Source organism: Oncorhynchus kisutch, linkage group LG17 (genome assembly GCF_002021735.2).
Source record: "Oncorhynchus kisutch isolate 150728-3 linkage group LG17, Okis_V2, whole genome shotgun sequence".
NCBI lineage: Eukaryota > Metazoa > Chordata > Actinopteri > Salmoniformes > Salmonidae > Oncorhynchus > Oncorhynchus kisutch.
Window position 1 is genome coordinate 64,983,624 of NC_034190.2, and position 19,702 is coordinate 65,003,325.

General features: G+C 42.1%; 1 protein-coding gene across 4 annotated transcripts in view; it reads left to right on the plus strand.

Moving 5' to 3' along the window:
• The first annotated feature begins 181 nt into the window (after nt 1-181).
• The window catches only part of LOC109908105 (6-phosphofructo-2-kinase/fructose-2,6-bisphosphatase 2), a 33,423-nt gene continuing 13,902 nt past the window's right edge, over nt 182-19,702 (plus strand). For 2 of the 4 annotated variants that reach the window (XR_002257625.2, XM_020506570.2), the window contains exons 1-14: nt 182-378; nt 2,043-2,346; nt 3,804-3,929; nt 4,906-5,002; nt 5,547-5,610; nt 5,752-5,826; nt 5,936-5,992; nt 6,110-6,234; nt 16,060-16,267; nt 16,901-17,047; nt 17,153-17,257; nt 17,344-17,473; nt 18,172-18,234; nt 18,336-18,400. Coding sequence is in view for 3 of the 4 variants with exons in the window: in XM_020506570.2 (XP_020362159.1) it covers nt 2,250-2,346; nt 3,804-3,929; nt 4,906-5,002; nt 5,547-5,610; nt 5,752-5,826; nt 5,936-5,992; nt 6,110-6,234; nt 16,060-16,267; nt 16,901-17,047; nt 17,153-17,257; nt 17,344-17,473; nt 18,172-18,234; nt 18,336-18,400 (1,359 nt within the window). In the remaining variant the exon portion in view is untranslated. Of the gene's footprint in view, nt 379-2,042; nt 2,347-3,803; nt 3,930-4,905; nt 5,003-5,546; nt 5,611-5,751; nt 5,827-5,935; nt 5,993-6,109; nt 6,235-16,059; nt 16,268-16,900; nt 17,048-17,152; nt 17,258-17,343; nt 17,474-18,171; nt 18,235-18,335; nt 18,401-18,498; nt 19,001-19,702 lie in introns of those variants that run through there. The other 2 variants (XM_031794359.1, XM_031794358.1) reach the window with 2 other exon arrangements.

Genomic DNA, 19,702 nt, shown 5'->3' on the forward strand with positions numbered 1-19,702 from the left:
CAATGTACAGTAACTAAATGAATAGCGAAACGTATCATAGCGCTCCCCCTACTGGCTTCAAGATGGTAGGCCTAACTGACCGTAGACAAACTAGAAAATTAAAGGCTATTTTATTTTATTTTTTAGATATACCAATAAAATGTGTGTGTGACATAAAACAGAGCGTTTCTCATTCCTAAATGGAGACCATAATATCATATTACTCGTGTGTGCATTGTCAGCGCGCATATTGATTCGTTTCCTGCGGACGCCGGGAGGAGCCAAACATTAAGAGGATGAGGAACACCTCGGAGCGAACTGATTAAATACTGTACTGAATCAAAAGTGACTCACCAAAGAGATAGCTACATTTGTGTGGACTCGTCTATCGTCATTTTGGTAAGTGCTGCTGAATACTATCTGCCTTGCGTAGGTGAATCGCTATGTTGTTGCAGTGAAAATAAAGCTAAGTCCTCAAGTTATTGTATAAAACAAGTCATAGCTATGGACATGTAAATAAATAAACCAACCGGTCACTTTCTTCAGATGTAAAGTGGGATTCAACATGCTTAGCTAGCTAACATTAGCTACATAGCCTATATGCCGACTGTTACTGTGCTAAAGCTTACGTTAACTAGCTAAACTGCTTGTGAAATACACTACATGGTCAAAGGTATGTGGACACCTGCTTGTCGAACATCTCGTTTAAAAAAAATCATGCTGCTATAACATCCTCTACTCTTCTGGGAAGGCTTTCTACTAGATGTTGGAACATTGTTGCAGGGACTTGCTTTCATTCAGCAACAAGAGCATTAGTGTGGTCGGGCACTGATGTTGGGCGATTAGGCCTGGCTCGCAGTCGGTGTTCCAACTCATCCCGAAGGCGTTCGATTGGGTTGAGGTCAGGGCTCTGTGCAGGCCAGTCAAGTTCTTCCACAGCGATCTCAACAAACTATTTCTGTATGGACCTCGCTTTGTGCACAGAGCATTGTTATGCTGAAACGGGAAAAGGCCTTCCCCAAACTGTAGCCACAAAGTTGGAAGCACAGAATCGTCTAAAATGTAATTGTATGCTGTAGTGTTAGGATTTCCCTTCACCGGAGCTAAGGGGCCTAGCCTGAACCGTGAAAAACAGCCCCAGACCATTATTCCTCCTCCACCAAACTTTACAGTTGGCACTATGCATTGGGGTAAGTAGGGTTTGCATCCGCCAAACCCAGATTCTGTCGGACTGACAGAGAACGTGTTTCCACTGCTCCAGAGTCCAATGGCGGCGAGCTTTACACCACTCCAGCCAACAATTGGCATTGCGCATGGTGGTCTTAGGCTTGTGTGTGGCTGCTCAGCAATGGAAACCCATTTCACGAAGCTACCTGCGAACAGTTATTGTGTTGACTTTGCTTCCAGAGGCAATTAATTTAGTTTTATTAATTCTGCACTCGGCAGTCCTGTTGTGTGAGCTTGTGTGGCCTACCACTTCACGGCTGAGCCGTTGTTGCTCTTAGACGTTTTTCAAATTCACAATAACAGCACTTACAGTTGACCGTGGAAGCTCTAGCAGGGCAGAAATTTGATGAACTGACTTGATGGGAATGTGTCATCCTATGACGCTGCCATGTTGAAAGTCGATGAGCTTTTCAGTAAGGCCATTCTACTGCCAATGTTTGTATATGGAGTTTGCATGGAGGTGTGCTCAATTTCATACACCTGTCAGCAAGGGGTGTTGCTGAAATAGCCGAATCCACTAATTTGCCGGGGTGTCCACATACTTCTGACCATGTAGTGTATATCTACTCTGCTAGCTAGCTATGATTGAAAGTAAACAAATGAATGTGGGAAGATGAACTAAACAACTAGCTAGCTAGATGCTGATGCAGGGATTTCTCAAGTAATTTGATTTAGCCTAGAAGTTTGAGATGTTAAACGTTACTAATCTTTTACAAGCCTTGTCAGCCAAGTGTTGTCATCTCTGTACGTTACTGAAGCGTATTGTACTCTCCCAGTGTACCATTGTTTTAAAAAGTAAAACCTTCAACATCGACTATCTGTAAAATCCTCTGCAGAGAGATGATGATGACCTCACTCAACTAGTGACCTGACCTCCCAGTCCCAGAGCGTCCTCAGCCAGGCAACCCAGCCGTGACAGAACCAGTCATTGGACAGCACAATAGTATAATATATATGCCATTTAGCAGACGCTTTTATCCAAAGCCACTCATCCGTGCATGTGGGTGGTCCCACAGTGACAGTGTTCAATTTCTACTAGCATCATGGCTGCCAGCCAGCAGAAAGGCACTGCAGTGCTGGAAACCTCAACAGAGGGAAAGCGAACAGAGCTCAGGGCCAATGAAGTACAGAAGAAATGCTGTAAGTACTGTGTGTCTGGGTCTTCCAGTATCATGTTCTAGTCTGGTCTCTTTCCTGTGTTAACCCAATTAGGTTAAATGTTAACTCATTGCCAGATGCATCAATCTGATCTTTGGGTATTCATTGTAAGCGGTCTTCCTCTAAATGTAGAACCATTCAGACCTTTTTTTGTCACGATATAATGCAATTGTGTTGATTAAGTGCATTGAATTGGTCTTGGGCTGCTGTGCAAATTTGACATTTAGAAATGAACACGAAGTGCCCTTTTTTAGGTAGTAATCAGTCCTATTTTTTTGTCTCGCTGGCTTTCAAAAGGCGAAAGCAGGTGCATGTGCGATCGTATGTCACTACCCTCCCTCCCCTGTGATGCAACGTGACACTAGGCATCTCTTGTCTCCCTACCTGCCTCTATAGCTTGTGAAAGGTGCTCGATAGATATATCTTAACTGCCAAAATAAAGGAAACGCCAACAGTGTCTTAATAGTGCGTTGGGCCACCACGAGCCGTCAGCACAGCATCAATGCGCATTGGCATAAGATTCTGCAAGTGTCTGGAACTCTATTGGAGGGAGGTGACACCATTCTTCCATGAGAAATTCCATCATTTGGTTTATTTATGGTGGTGGAAAATGCTGTCGCATAAGTGTTGAATTGGGTTGAGATCTGGTGACTGGTACACACAAACACGCACCTTTAACCCCCTATGCTCCTTTGGGAACCCTCTTTCAAAGTCACTAATATCTCTTCTCTCCATGGTAGCCAAAATAATGGGCAAATGGGCATTTTTATACATGGCCCTAAGCATGTGTGGAAGCACCTGCTTTCAATACACTTTATCCCTCATTTACTCGTGTTTCCTTTATTTTGGCAGTTACCTGTAGATTATATGTGCTGTATTTTGTCACCAGTGAGTGTGTTTTGGCAATAACAAAATGTCATCCCCAGTTAAACAAGTCTGGCATTAACTTTCTAGTCAATTCTGCGCAATCTGGAGACTCATACTTCATACTCACACAAACATATTCATTGGCTGCTCGATAACATCTAGATTTTTAAACCGCCTTGCTGGTTCTAGAAATGTAACGTGACCGTCATGCATGGCCTTGTTAAGCATAGCAAGTGTTTGTTTGCAATAGACTGAGGATGGGTGTTGGTGGGCTTTCTTGAATCTACAGTAACATACTAAAGAAGAGAGACAATAACCCTCATAACGCCAGGCTATATTTGTACTTTTCTGGGCAAGGATGTAAGTGTCTGTGGACAGTCAGTTGCTAAGCAGCTACTAGTGATAACATCTGAATGGGGGGGGGGGGGGGGGGGGGGGGGAAATAACTGAAAATGGATAAACTGTTTGACTTTCATTTTTAAAGATTAACTTATTGTTTATACCTTGGCCTACATTCTAATGGTATTTCAAAGTAAGTAGTTTGGTTGTGAGTGATGTGTCTTTGTGAACAGCATGGGCCTCTTATATGACCAACTCCCCCACTGTGATTGTCATGATTGGTCTTCCTGCCAGAGGGAAAACCTACATGTCCAAGAAGCTAACCCGCTACCTCAACTGGATAGGAGTGCCAACCAAGGGTTAGTATAAAGGCATCACTGTATTTAAATTTTGTTCCAGAACCTTCCAACCGGAAGATATGCATTGAAGCGACACCTTCCTCATTCTTCATGTCACTATTCAATCCAATCATAATCCTCTATACCAGTGGTTTTCAACCGGTGTGCCATGAGGAACTTTCCAGTTTCGAACACTCAGAAGTGTGACCTGTGGAATGAACATGGATTTTTGAATTGGGGGCACCAGTGTCACTCAAATAGTACATCTCTATCGCTCTTTCAAGGCCTGTACGCTCAGGCTGTTACAGGCTTATACATTTGTATAGTTTGAGGAGCGGACATCATGAGCAAAGTCATTTGTATCGTTTTACTTTGCCTGTGAGAACCATTAGCACAGGCAAGTCGGACTAGGCTTAATTTTACCACAGCCTCTAGCATAGAAACAAACGGAGCATAGCTTTATGTCCGTGGTTGCACCTTTAAAATGCAGAAAACAGCTTGTCTCTATCCCAAACCGTTTAAACCTAAAGACCTATTTTAATGCTCTTAAAGGGATACACACAAATTAATCATGAGTAAGGAACTGAAAATGCTTCAAAGAAACCCTAATTACTCTATAAATATATTTTTTTATGGGAAATGGATCATTAACAGTGTGCATCAGATGAGATGGAGGTCATGACCACTAAATACATTAATAGGGACATTTTAAGTGTGCCACAAGATTTTTGTTATCCCATCAAGGTGTGTCACTGTTAGAAAATAAACAGTTTGGGAACCACTGCTCTATACGATGTGTAAAATAATTCCTTTTGTGTAGACCACTAACAAAGGATTTATTTTGTGTAGAAATATTTATAGCGGAGGATGTCATTGAACTGCAATGCTGCAGAACCTGTTTGTCTTCCTTCCACTGTTCAGTAGAATGTCACATGATTTACAAGAACATGTCGTGCCTTTCATCACCTGAGGCTTATGATGATGTATTGTGTTGCAGTGTTCAACCTGGGGGTCTACAGGCGAGAGGCTGTAAAAGCCTACAAATCCTATGACTTCTTCAGACATGACAACGAGGAGGCCATGGAAATCAGGAAGTGAGTGGTCCTCCTCCCATCTGTGTTTTTGGACCTGTGACAGAAGAATTTGTTTGTTTTGATGAGTTAAACAGTATTGCAGTAACCCTTTTTTTTTCTAGAATATGCCCTCCATGTTTTCCACTGCCCCAGGCAGGTGTTTTCTGTATTTACAAAACCTGCAGAGGTTTACAAGGCCCCGACTTGATATAAACAATTAATGTAATTACGTTTTAAGTAGTGCGCATTGTTAGTCGCCTGGCAGACTGTCATTTTCCTAGTCTCTCATTTTAGTATTTAGTGCTGGCTGCTAGACCAACTGTTATAAGCATTTATATGAACCCTATAATATATTATAATAGGGATTGTAATATGTTATGTATTTCTATGCTGTACATTTTAACAGATTGAACATAAATGTTACTAAGGCGTAATTGGGTCCTCTTACAATTCATTATAGCCACATAGTGCATACTATCTATTGGCTTTAAGTGAAGTGTTACAGAGTTTTCATTTAAATTGTTATTGATGTGGATTACTGAAGTGGGTCACTGTGTTCCTGCAGGCGGTGTGCTCTGGTAGCTCTGCGGGATGTCAAAGCTTATCTGACTGAGGGGGGCCAGATCGCTGTGAGGATCTACTCTTTGCTCTTTCTGTTTTGAGTAATTGGAGATAAAATAGTGATATAAAACTGAAAGACAAGCTTAATTTTAGATATCAGTGACATGTGATTTATTTATTTAACGTGTTTACTGTCTTATGTATTTCAGGTCTTTGATGCCACAAACACCACCCGAGAGAGGAGAGAATTAATCCTTAGTTTTGCAAAGGAACATGCTTACAAGGTCAGTTTCATGTCATACATGTTACTAGGGTTGGGTATAGAAACTATTCTCAATTGTTATTGTCAATGGTTTGTTGAAGTGGGTCTTCATAGATTGGTCTCTTTTGCAGGTGTTTTTTGTGGAGTCATTGTGCGACGACCCTGATGTCATTGCTGCTAATGTTATGGTAAATTAACTAGAATGTAAAAAAATATGAATACTGCTTCTCGTTAAAACATTCTCTAATAATCTTCAAGGTATTTCCACATTTTATGTCTTGTGCACCACACTCTCTCCTCCCCAGGATGTGAAGGTATCCAGTCCAGACTACCCAGAGAGACACAGAGAGAGTGTGATGGAGGACTTCCTGAAGAGAATAGAATGTTACAAAGTCACGTACCAACCATTAGACCCAGATGAAAATGACAGGTAAGACATTCTGCTGAGTTCTCTCTTTTAAATGGTTAATTGATTAATTTTGTCAGTCATGCATTTGCATTCAAAAACATTTTTCAAGAGTTCCAGTTTGTCCAGTAGGTGGAGACGACACGCAAGATTGACAAAGGTTGTTTTTCTGCTATTGCCTGCGTGGTGGCTACATTGACTCATCATATCATTGGTCTGATTTCCAGTTCTGATCCTCCTGACAGAAACCGTTTCTTGTTCGTTGGTCATTATTGCTTTTCCACCATAGTATTTATTTTAGATCCCTTCCGAAACAATACACAAACAACCATACATTTTTACAATCCAAGCTTGACCAGACTTTTGTTTTGTGGCAGGAGAGAGGTTTAGTATATTTCAAATATGTATTTTTAGCTAAATATAATCTGCTTCAAATGAATATTTCCTGCTGTTTTTCAAGCTCCATAATTTAGTTCATTCTCACCTTCCTACTTGTCACAGGAATTTCATAATTTTAAAGTATTTGTAAGATTCTTATTTGTATAAAATAGACAGGGACCAGTCTTATCAAAATAGATAATAGTATTTATTCTCAGAGCTCCCTGCCATGGAACCAAAAACAACAGTTTATATACAAAATATGACGTCATAGGTTATAAAATGTCCTTCCTCCTATCGACCAGGGCAAAACAGGTTCAAAGGTTTATTCCAACCCCCTCGCTCACTCACTCCAGACACACACTTATCAAGATTAACTTCTGGAATCTTCACCTTCATTCATCACTATTTAGAAGACAGTTCCAGATAATGGAAAACCCAGGAAAACACTCGCTGCCTTATCTAAACATCCCAGAGCTATGTTGAGTCGGTTCAACCATAGATTAACGATCCTTTCTGCTTACTTAAAACCCACTATCCATTCCTTATGAATTAACATTATTAATCAGATATAATAAAACAGTGTAAGTTTAATTAGTTATAGTTCTATTTCAAATGTAGATATTGTTTAGTCATTATTCATAAAATTCCTAATATCCAGAGAATTCTCATTTCGAGACTATACGATGTTATTATACACTGGCAACAGTGCAAGTACAACCACAGACAAACAGTGGGTGGATGTGGTGTGTGCGTGCATGAGAAGTTAAACAACTCAGAGCAAATTAGTGACAACTAGAAACAATATGTTTCAACAATCTGTTCATCTATTTGTCATTTGAACTCTTCCTGGGACACCAGGCCCTGGAGTTTTAGGTTGGCTTGGAGGGGCCTAATGAAAGATCCTTTTTTTCCAGCCTCAGTTCACATTTTGGGACTCTTAGCATAAAACAAGAAGATTGAGATCTGAGCTTGTATGTTTTCATTTCAAACAAGAAAAGAGGGTAGATAAAATGGTAGTTTTCCTAAAATGGCATTATAAATAAGAATGTACCCGTGTTTGAGACTACGTGTTGCTAGTAATCAAATTGTATTGGTCACATACACGTGTTTAGCAGATGTTATTGCGGGTGTAGCGAAATGCTTGTCTACCCGACAGCACTGTAGAGATCACAATGGTGAGTTAGAAGGTTCTGATTGGTGACAAAACGAAGGGCTCCATGATAGTCGAGAGCCTTCAGTGTAGAGCTTGAGGCTTTCACATAAATAGTATCACCATAGTCCAATACAGAAATAAAAGTACAATGGATCAACTATTTTCTGGCGACAAAGGAAAAGCAAGCTTTGTGTAATAAAACCCAATACACAGTTTTGAGTTTCCTGGCAAGGTTTTCTACATGGCTTGTGAAGCTGAACTTCTCAACCACCCAAACTCTCAGATATTTGTACGTTTTGACTTACTCTATATAACTTCCTTCCAAGGTTGTAATTACATGGTTTTCAGAGTGTTTAGTATTGGAAAATACCATGCATTTTGTTTTAAAGGAATTCAAAACAAGCTTCAAATTTGACAGATTCTGTTGAATGATGTTAAAATGCAACTTCTCATCCAGGGCACAGGGAGCATAATTCAAAATGTTCAAAGTTGCTGTGATAGTGCTGTGGCCAGACCTGAAACCTAATTGCATACCACTCAAAATATTGTTTTCCATGACTTAGGCCTTAGGTAAGGTTTCAACCACTTCCGAATTCATCAGATGAAGTCAGAACTGTGATCAAAGATGCAGTTGTGAAATTTCCCCACCAAAAGATGGGAATCGCCAGTAACATGCAATGTAACATTGTAAATGATACACTAGGCATGAATTTCCATGTAATGTGCTACAAATTGGATTATAGTATCTTAACTTTATGATTCTCATTGTAGCTTATTGTTCCTTCATTATACTGGTGTCATGACATTGTTGATAGCTCACTTCCTGTCAAATACACCAATGGGTACTTTGGGTAAAGGAAATTGTGGCTTTGACTTGCAAACATTGTTGTGCAAATCTCTCTCAACCCACCAACATCTCTGCAATCCTCCTCCGTGCCATTGCCCTTCAGAATTCGTCTCTGTGTTCTAAAATAATTCTCAGCAAATAAACGCTCCCCACACCACATTATTTCCCATTTTGACATTTTTATTAGCCAACAAATTTGCAGCTCCTTATTTTCATGTACAGTAATGTACATGTACCAAGGGTTGGATTTGCACTGAACAATTTCATGTCAGAAGAATAATGTAGAAAATCTGGTTTATGGTTAGTTTATACTGGTGTAATTTTAGATTGGAGAGCTCACAACTGGACATCAAAATAATGTTCATTTGTGAAAGCAAAACAGAAACACAGGCAAATTAGAGACAGATCCCCTTCACACCTTTTTATTGCAGAATTGTGATCTGTGATGAAAGAACTTTAACATTAGTTCATCTTGAATAATGTTTTTAAGATAACAAGTTTAAACACTTTACTTCAATGAATCAACATTGAATTCATCAAAATATAATTTAAAAATCTACAAACAATTAACCTGTTTGTAAATGTTAGACATCTTAGTAAGTAGGCAATTTATTATTAAAGCATAATTTCAGGTGAACAAAAAAAGTCCATACCAGAGGTGGCCAACCTTGCTCCACTCCCTGATCTACTGGGTGAGCAGGCTTCTATTCCAGCCCAGCAATAACACACATTATCAACTCATTAGGTGTGATAACTTGAATCAGGTGTGTTAGTGCTGGGCTGTAACAGAAGCCTGCATACCTCCAGGAGAAGGATTGGCCTGCTACAGTTGTAAAAAGTTTGTAGCCTACATTGTGTGTGACATTTTAGCTGTATTGTTGTGTACAACATTTGCTAACATAAGCACATATGCAACCCATGGCATACAAGAATGTGCCAGCAGTCTCTTGGGACATTCACTGGGACCTCTTCATCTGCAAACAGGCTTTTGCAGCTCTCCATATCTGAGAACAGACATAACAAAGTAAGATCCCTGACTATCATCTCTGTCTGTCTTCATAATGTTCCTCTCTAGGGACTAAAACTGGAGAATATTTGCGTAATGTCATCCCACAACGTGCCATATCTAACTAGTACACCTATTCTCTTTTCTGACAGCTGGAGCAGAACATCCTCTCACCCTCTTCTGTTATTACACTCTTCCAATGCATTTGGAGTGAGGTTTTTAATTTAAAATGAACCTTCATCAAGAACTTCATTTTAGCTTCTTAACTAGCTTGTCGTAGGTACATTCAAAAAATGTATACGATTCTGTTTTATTAGCTAGCTAGTTACAGCAGGCTACTGTGTGTAGGCTAATGAGCTGCTTGTTAGCTAGCTAGGTATTACATAGATTATTGAGTTGATCAGTTGGATGTCCACCAGTCTAGGTTCAGGTCATCCATAAGCAAAAATTCTGATTTGACGTGATAATAATTCTAAAATACAGTCCAGATAGCCAGCAATAGCAGATGGCGGTAAAAAGATAACAATATTTAATTATGCACTAGGATTAATATTCAAAGATAGATATTTTGGTGAATGAAGTCAGAATGGTAGCCGAAAACGTGTCTTTTATGTGTATATAGCAACACCACCACGATCAGACCGGAAAGCATAAATACATCTGGGTCTGCTGTTTTACCCAAATATTCACAAAATCATGTTCCAGAAGAAAATGTCTTACATTTATGAGCAGAAACCTTAGACAATTCTGACTTTTTAAATTCAGATGGGGTAGAAATGTCAGGACCTGGGTTAAATTGCACATTTCCTTATACACTGCTCAAAAAAATAAAGGGAACACTTAAACAACACAATGTAACTCTAAGTCAAGCACACTTCTGTGAAATCAAACTGTCCACTTAGGAAGCAACACTGATTGACAATAGATTCCACATGCTGTTGTGCAAATGGAACAGACAACAGGTGGAAATTATAGGCATTTAGTAAGACACCCCCAATAAAGGAGTGGTTCTGCAGGTGGTGACCACAGACCGACCACTTCTCAGTTCCTATGCTTCCGGTGCTGAAGTTTTGGTCACTTTTGAATGCTGGCGGTGCTTTCACTCTAGTGGTAGCATGAGACAGAGTCTACAACCCACACAAGTGGCTCAGGTAGTGCAGCTCATCCAGGTTGGCACATCAATGCGAGCTGTGGCAAGAAGGTTTGTTGTGTCTGTCAGCGTAGTGTCCAGAGCATGGAGGCGCTACCAGGAGACAGGCCAGTACATCAGTAGACGTGGAGGAGGCCGTAGGAGGGCAACAACCCAGCAGCAGGACCGCTACCTCCGCCTTTGTGCAAGGAGGAACACTGCCAGTGCCCTGCAAAATGACCTCCAGCAGGCCACAAATGTGCATGTGTCTGCTCAAACGGTCAGAAACAGACTCCATGAGGGTGGTATGAGGGCCCGACATCCACAGGTGGGGGTTGTGCTTACAGCCCAACACCGTGCAGGACGTTTGGCATTTGCCAGAGAACACCAAGATTGGCAAATTCGCCACTGGCGCCCTGTGCTCTTCACAGATGAAAGCAGGTTCACACTGAGCACATGTGACAGACGTGACAGAGACTGGAGACGCCGTGGAGAATGTTCTGCTGCCTGAAACATCCTCCAGCATGACCGGTTTGGCAGTGGGTCAGTCATGGTGTGGGGTGGCATTTCTTTGGGGGGCCGCACAGCCCTCCATGTGCTCGCCAGAGGTAGCCTGACTGCCATTAGGTACCGAGATGAGATCCTCAGACCCCTTGTGAGACCATATGCTGGTGCGGTTGGCCCTGGGTTCCTCCTAATGCAAGACAATGCTAGACCTCATGTGGCTGGAGTGTGTCAGCAGTTCCTGCAAGAGGAAGGCATTGGTGCTATGGACTGGCCCGCCCATTCCCGAGACCTGAATCCAATTGAGCACATCTGGGACATTATGTCTTGCTCCATCCACCAACGCTGGATGGATGGATGCTTTAGTCCATGTCTGGGAGGAGATCCCTCAGGAGACCATCCGCCACCTCATCAGGAGCATGCCCAGGCATTGTAGGGAGGTCATACAGGCACGTGGAGGCCACGCACACTACTGAGCCTCATTTTGACTTGTTTTAAGGACATTACATCAAAGTTGGATCAGCCTGTAGTGTGGTTTTCCACTTTAATTTTGAGTGTGACTCCAAATCCAGACCTCCATGGGTTGATAATTTTGATTTCCATTGATAATTTTTGCGTGATTTTTGTTGTCAGCACATTCAACTATGTAAAGAAAAAAAGTATTTAATAAGAATATTTCATTCATTCAGATCTAAGATGTGTTATTTTAGTGTTCCCTTTATTTTTTTGAGCAGTGTAGTAAAAGCAGCAAAATAATGGCGCCATACACTCTGTCTGCCATCTGCCCAGTACAGTTGAAACCAGGAATCATCCCTGAAGAGCACACTTCTCCAGCGTGCCAGTGGCCATTGAAGGTGAGCATTTGCCCACTGAAGTTGGTTACCACGCCGAACTGCAGTCAGGTCAAGACCCCGGTGAGGATGACAAGCACGCAGATGAGCTTTCCTGATACGTTTTTTGACAGTTGGTGTAGAAATTCTTTGGTTGTGCAAAGCCAGTTGCACGTGGTTGTGAGGCCGGGTTGTACATACTGCCAAAACTTGAGACGTGTTGTGTGAGACAACTGCACATTTTAGTGGCCTTTTATTGTCCTCAGTACAAGGTGCACCTGTTTTTTTTCACCTTTATTTAATCAGGTAGGCTAGTTGAGAACAAGTTCTCATTTACAACTGCGACCTGGCCAAGATCAAGCAAAGCAGTTCGACACAAACAACACAGAGTTACACATGGAATAAACAAACATACAGTCAATAATACAGCAGGGAAAAAAGTATATATACATTGTGTGCAAATTAGGTAAGATAAGGGAGGTAAGGCAATAAATAGGCCATGGTGGTGAAGTAATTACAATATAGCAATTAAACACTGGAATGGTAGATGTGCAGAAGATGAATGTGCAAGTAGAAATACTGGGGTGCAAAGGAGCAAAACAAATACAGTATGGGGATGAGGTAGTTGGATGGGCTATGTGCAGTGATATGTGAGCTGCTCTGACAGCTGGTGCTTAAAGCTAGTGAGGGAGATATGTGTCTCCAGCTTCAGTGATTTCTTTTTCTTCAGTTCGTTCCAGTCATTGGCAGCATAGAACTGGAAGGAAAGGCGGCCAAAAGAGGAAGTGGCTTTGGGGGTGACTAGTGAGATATATCTGCTGGAGCACGTGCTACGGGTGGGTGCTGCCATGGTGACCAGTGAGCTGAGATAAGGCGGGGCTTTACCTAGCAAAGACTTGTAGATGACCTGGAGCCAGTGGGTTTGGTAACGAGTATGAAGCGAGGGCCAGCCAACAAAAACGTACAGGTTGCAGTGGTGGGTAATATATGTGGCTTTGGTGACAAAACGGATGGCACTGTGATAGACTGCATCCATTTTGTTGAGTAGAGTGTTGGAGGCTATTTTGTAAATGACATCGCCGAAGTCGAGGATCAGTAGGATGGTCAGTTTTACGAGGGTATGTTTGGCAGCATGAATGAAGGATGCTTTGTTGCGAAATAAGAAGCCGATTCTAGATTTAATATTGGATTGGAGATGCTTAATGTGAGTCTGGAAGGAGAGTTTAGTCTAACCAGACACCTAGGTATTTGTAGTTGTCCACATGTTCTAAGTCAGAACCGTCTAGAGTAGTGATGCTGGAAGGGCGGGCTGGTGCAGGCAGCAATCGATTGAAGAGCATGCATTCAGTTTTACTTGTATTTAAGAGCAGTTGGAAGCCACGGAAGGAGAGTTGTATGGCATTGAAGCTCGTCTGGAGGTTTGTTAATACAGTGTCCAAAGAAGGGCCAGAGGTATACAGAATGGTGTCGTCTGCATAGAGGTGGATCAGAGAATCACCAGCAGCAAGAGTGACGTCATTGATGTATACAGAGAAGAGAGTCGGCCCGAGAATTGAACACTGTGGCACCCCCATAGAGACTGCCAGAGGTCCAGACAACAGGCCCTCCGATTTGACACACTGAACTCTATCAGAGAAGTAGTTGGTGAACCAGGCAAGGCAATCATTTGAGAAACCAAGGCTGTTGAGTCTGCCAATAAGAATGTGGTGATTGACAGAGTCGAAAGCCTTGGCCAGGTCGATGAATACGGCTGCACAGTATTGTCTCTTATCGATGGCGGTTATGATATCGTTTAGGACCTTGAGTGCGGCTGAGGTGCACCCATGACCAGCTCTGAAACCAGATTGCATAGCGGAGAAGGTATGGTGGGATTCGAAATGGTCTGTGATCTGTTTAACATGGCTTTCGAAGACCTTAGAAAGGCATGGTAGGATAGATATAGGTCTGTAGCAGTTTGGGTCAAGAGTGTCTCCCCCTTTGAAGAGAAGGATGACCCCGGCTGCTTTCCATTCTTTGGGAATCTCAGACGATACGAAAGATAGGTTGAACAGGCTAGTAATAGGGGTTGCAACAATTTCGGCAGATCATTTTAGAAAGAGACGGTCCAGATTGTCTAGCCCGGCTGATTTGTAGGGCGTCCAGATTTTGCAGCTCTTTCAGAACATCAGCTATCTGGATTTGGGTGAAGGAGAAATGGGGGAGGCTTGGGTGAGTTGCTGTGCGGGGTGCAGGGCTGTTGACCAGGTTAGGGGTAGCCAGGTGGAAAGCATGGCCAGCTGTAGAAAAATGCTTATTGAAATTCTCAATTGTAGTGGATTTATCAGTGGTGACAGTGTTTCCTAGCCTCAGTGCAGTGGGTAGCTGGGAGGAGGTGCTCTTATTCTCCATGGACTTTACAGTGTCCCAGAACTTTTTTGGGTTTGTGCTACAGGATGCACATTTCTGTTTGAAAAGGCTAGCCTTAGCTTTCCTAACTGCCTGTGTATATTGGTCCCTAACTTCCCTGAAAAGTTGCATATCACGGGGGCTATTTGATGCTAATGCAGAACGCCACAGGATGTTTTTGTGATGGTCAAGGGCAGTCAGGTTTGGAGAGAACCATGGGCTATATCTGTTCCTGGTTCTAATTTTTTGAAATGGGGCATGCTTTTTTAAGATGGTGAGGAAGGCACTTTTAAAGAATAGCCAGGCATCCTCTACTGACGGGATGAGGTCAATATTCTTCCAGGATACACGGGCCAGGTCGATTAGAAAGGCCTGCTCGCTGAAGTGTTTTAGGGAGCGTTTGACAGTGATGAGGGGTGGTCGATTGACCGCAGACAATGACAATGCAGGCAATGAGGCAGTGATCGCTGAGATCTTGGTTGAAAACAGCAGAGGTGTATTTGGAGGGCAAGTTGGTTAGGATGATATCTATGAGGGTGCCCATGTTTACAGCTTTGGTTGTACCTGGCAGGTTCATTGATAATTTGTGTGAGATTGAGGGCATCAAGCTTAGATTGTAGGATGGCCAGGGTGTTAAGCATGTCCCAGTTTAGGTCACCTAGCAGCACGAGCTCTGAAGATCGATGGCGGGGCAATCAGTTCACATATGGTGTCCAGAGCAAAGCTGGGGGCAGAGGGTGGTCTATAGCAAGCAGCAACGGTGAGAGACTTGTTTCAGGAAAGGTGGATTTTTAAAAGTAGAAGCTCAAATTGTTTGGGTACAGACCTGGATAGTAAGACAGAACTCTGCAGGCTATCTCTGCAGTAGATTGCAACGCCTCCCCCTTTGGCAGTTCTATCTTGTTGGAAAATGTTATAGTTAGGGATGGAAATTTCAGGGTTTTGGTGGAGTAGGATAAGGGTACGGCTAAAGGCTATAAGAACTGGTCGTCTAGTACGTCCGGAACTGTAAAAGGAGCAGGTTTCTGGACACGATAGAATAGATTCAAGGCATAATGTACAGACAAAGATATGGTAGTATGTGGACACAGTGGAGGTAAACCTAGTCATTGAGTGATGATGAGAGAGATATTGTCTCTAGAAACATAATTTAAACCAGGTGATGTCATCGCATGTGTGGTAGGTGGAACGAAAGGGTTGGATAAGGTATATTGAGCAGGGCTAGAGGCTCTACATTGAAATAATACAATCAATGATCAATAGACAATGATCATGCTGTTTAATCAGCTTCTTGATATGCCACACCTGTCAGGTGGTGAATTATCTTGGCAAAGAAGAAATACTCACTAACAGGGATGTAAACCAATGTTTGCACATTTGAGAAAAAATATGTTTTTTTGTGCAGTATGGAACATTTCTGGGATCTTTCATTTCAGCTCATGTAACATGTTCAGTATAATTTTATTGAATGTTCGTATGTCTCAATTTCTTTGATTTCTCCCAACTATTGAGAATTCATTTTACTGATGAGTATATCTTCATGATCAGTCTGCATGGGATAAAGATGCTATCAGGTCACACATCTTGACCTCCAGTCTAACCTCTGACCCCTAGGGACCTGTCCTTCATCCAGGTCATCAATGTGGGCCGGAGCTTCCTGGTCAACAGGGTGCAGGACTACATCCAGAGCAAGATCGTGTACTACCTCATGAACATCCACGTGCACTCTCACTCTATCTACCTGTGTCGGCATGGAGAGAGCGACCACAACGTGGAGGGACGCATCGGGGGTGACTCAATGCTGTCTGTTCAAGGGAAAAAGGTACCCGACTTCTCTTTAAGTACATCAATACAAGTAGAGTCAAATTGTGCTAGCTCTTGCTATGTTGCTCTGTATTCTATGTACACTGAGTGTACAAAACATTAGAAACACCTGCTCTTTCCATGACAGACTGACCAGGCGAAAGCCAGGATTCCTTATTGATGTCACCTGCTAAATCCACTTCGATCAGTGTAGATGAAGGGGAGGAGGCAGGTTAAAGAAGGACTTTTAAGCCTTTGGGCAATTGAGATGTGTGCCATTGAGGGTAAATGGGCAAGACAAAAGATTGAAGTGGCTTTGAATGGGGTGTGGTAGTAGGTGCCAGGCACACCGGTTTGTGACAAGAACTGCAACGCTGCTGGATTTCAGTTTCCCAAGTGTATCAAGAATGGTCCACCACCCAAAGGACATCCAACCAACTTGACACAACTATGGGAAGCATTGGAGTCCACATGGACCAGCATCCCTGTGGAACTCCTTGTCGAGTCCATGCCCTGACAAATTTAGGCTGTTCTGAGGGCAAAAGGTGGTGCAACTCAATATTAGGAAGGTGTTCTTAAATCACCTAATCACCATATGACATCTCCCTCTTACGTACACTATTAAACCTACTATGCCTATTCTAATCCTCAGTTTGCTGGAGCGCTTAAGGGTTTTGTGGAGGAGCATGGTCTGTCAGACCTAAAGGTGTGGACCAGCCAGCTGAGACGGACCATCCAGACTGCTGAGGAGCTTGGGGTGCCCTACGAGCAGTGGAAGATACTCAACGAGATCGATGCAGTCAGTACCACAGTGCACTAATGACCTGGTAGTGGTTACAAAACATGGTAGTGGTTACATTGTTAAATCATGATTGTCTTTTAAAATGAAATTTCTATGTCTCAGGGTGTGTGTGAGGAGATGACCTATGATATAATCGAGAAAACCTACCCTGAGGAGTTTTCCTTGAGAGACCAGGACAAGTACCACTACCGCTACCCAGGGGGAGAGGTAATTCTTTCTTTCTTCTCTACAGAGATCTATCTGGCCTATTCATCTGAGTCATTGAGCTCAGTTTGTCCCTCCCCCCTCCATAGTCCTACCAGGACCTAGTGCAGAGGTTAGAGCCGGTCATCATGGAACTGGAGAGACAAGGCAACGTGCTGGTCATCTGCCACCAGGCTGTCATGCGATGCCTGCTCGCTTACTTCCTGGATAAGAGTGCAGGTACAAACACACAATCTCATTTATATAAACATGGAGATTCGCATATAGACACAGCCCTGTGTTAGGAAACTAATTTACTTTGGCTAGGATACAAACACACTCCTCTTATTTTACATCTGCTTGTTTTGAGTGAAAAAACACTTGCTCATGTTCATCCTGGATGAAACAGGACAGAAATAAAAGTAAACATGTGTCATACTTAGTGAAATGCTTACTTACAAGCCTTTAACCAACAATGCAAAACAAAAAATGTAAATGGCATGTTTTGTGTAACCAATAGTGAGGCTATATACAGAGGGTCCTGGTACAGAGGTGATATGCGGTGGCACCTGTTAGTCGAGGTAATTAAGTTGAGGCTAACAATGTCACATGGCCCTCTTAAAGGTCTGTCAAGTCAGGAGCAAAAGTGGTTTGTACCTAAAAGAGCATTTTAAACGCTAGTAAAGTCTGTGACTGGGCATTGGGCACCTCTGTCTGTCTGTCAATGCCTGATCCCAGATGTCATGACAGGGAAGTAATGCAAACTATTGAGTAATGATCTCATCTAATCTAAATATAATCCCTGAAAAATAAATATGTATCATTAACTGTCATGTGTCATTGAAATGCATAAGATTGAGTTGTCTTGAGATGATGCATAGATCTCACGTGTAATGTTCTAAGTGAAGTCGTTGGCATTCTTGTTTCTGTTGGCACAGATGGCCTGCCCTACTTGAAGTGTCCCCTCCACACGGTTCTAAAGCTCACCCCTGTGGCTTATGGTAGGATATCTCATCCAAGACTAACCTGTCTCAGAATCCACATATGTCTCCTCCCTCTCTCAGGTTAACATTGACTGTTATTCTCTCCATCTCTCGGCCAGGTTGCAAAGTGGACATGTTTGACCTGAAAGTGAAGGCTGTGAACACTCACCGGGATAGGCCATTAGTGAGTTGCTCTCCTTGCCATATCTCTGTTCAATCTACTGTGCGTTCTTCTTAATTTCATAGGTTTATTTCCTGTTTCCTTCTCGGTAACGGATGTAGCCTGTTCTGAACACTGATCCGAAGACTTTCCCTCAAGGGTCAGTTTGCCAGTAAACAGCCGAGTCATTACCATCTGGCTGAGCTGTGGAGGTGTGGTTTGAAGCGTTCTATTTTGTAGTGAAATTGTTCTTATAAAAAGCCAGCGCACCATCTCCACCCTCAACCACACAAAGGGCCTATTTCATGTAAATGTAATCTAATCAGCAGATTCCCTGTGTTCTGGTTATACAGTATAGTACCTACAGAAATTATTCACATCCCTTGACTTTTTCCACATTTTGTTGTTACAGCCTGGATTTAAAATGGATTAAATAGTTGTTTTTTTGTCACTGGCCTACACACAGTACCCCATAATGTGAAAGTGGAATTATGTTTTTAGACATTTTTACAAATTAATTAAACATGAAAAGATTAAATGTCTTGAGTAAGTATTTTACACCTTTTTGTTATGACAAGCCTAAATAAGTTCAGTTGTAAAGATGTGCTTAACAAGTCACACTATAGACTCACTCTGTGTGCATAATAGTGGTTAACATTATTTTTTAATGACTACCTTATCTCTGTACCCCACACATACAATTCTCGAAGGTCCCTCAGTTGAGAAGTGAATTTCAACACACATTCGACCACAAAGACCAGGGAGGTTTTCCATTGCCTCGCAAAGAAAGGCACCTATTGGCAGATGTGAATTTTTTAAATAAAAAGTAGACATTGAATATCCCTTTGAGCATGGTGAAGTTATTAATTACACTTTGGATGGTTTAGCAATACACCCATTCACATCAAAGATACAGGCTTCCTTTCTAACTCAGTAGCCGGAGGGAAAGGAAACCGCTCAGGGATTTCATCATGAGGCTAACGGTAACTTTTTAAAACCGTTACAGAGTTTAATGGCTCAAACTGATGATGGATGAACAACATTGTAGTTACTCTCCAATTCTAACCTAATTTACAGAGTGAAAAGAAGGACGCCTGTACAGAATACAAATATTCCAAAACATTCATCCTGTTTTAAACGAGGCACTGAAGTAATACTGCAAGATGTGGGAAATTAACTTTTTGTCCTGAATACGTGTTATGTTTGAGGCAAATCCAATAACACATTACTGAGTACCACTCTCCATATTTTCAAGCAAAGTGGTGGCTGCATCATATTATGGGTATGCTTGTAGTCGTTAAGGACTGGAGAGTTTTTCAGGATAAA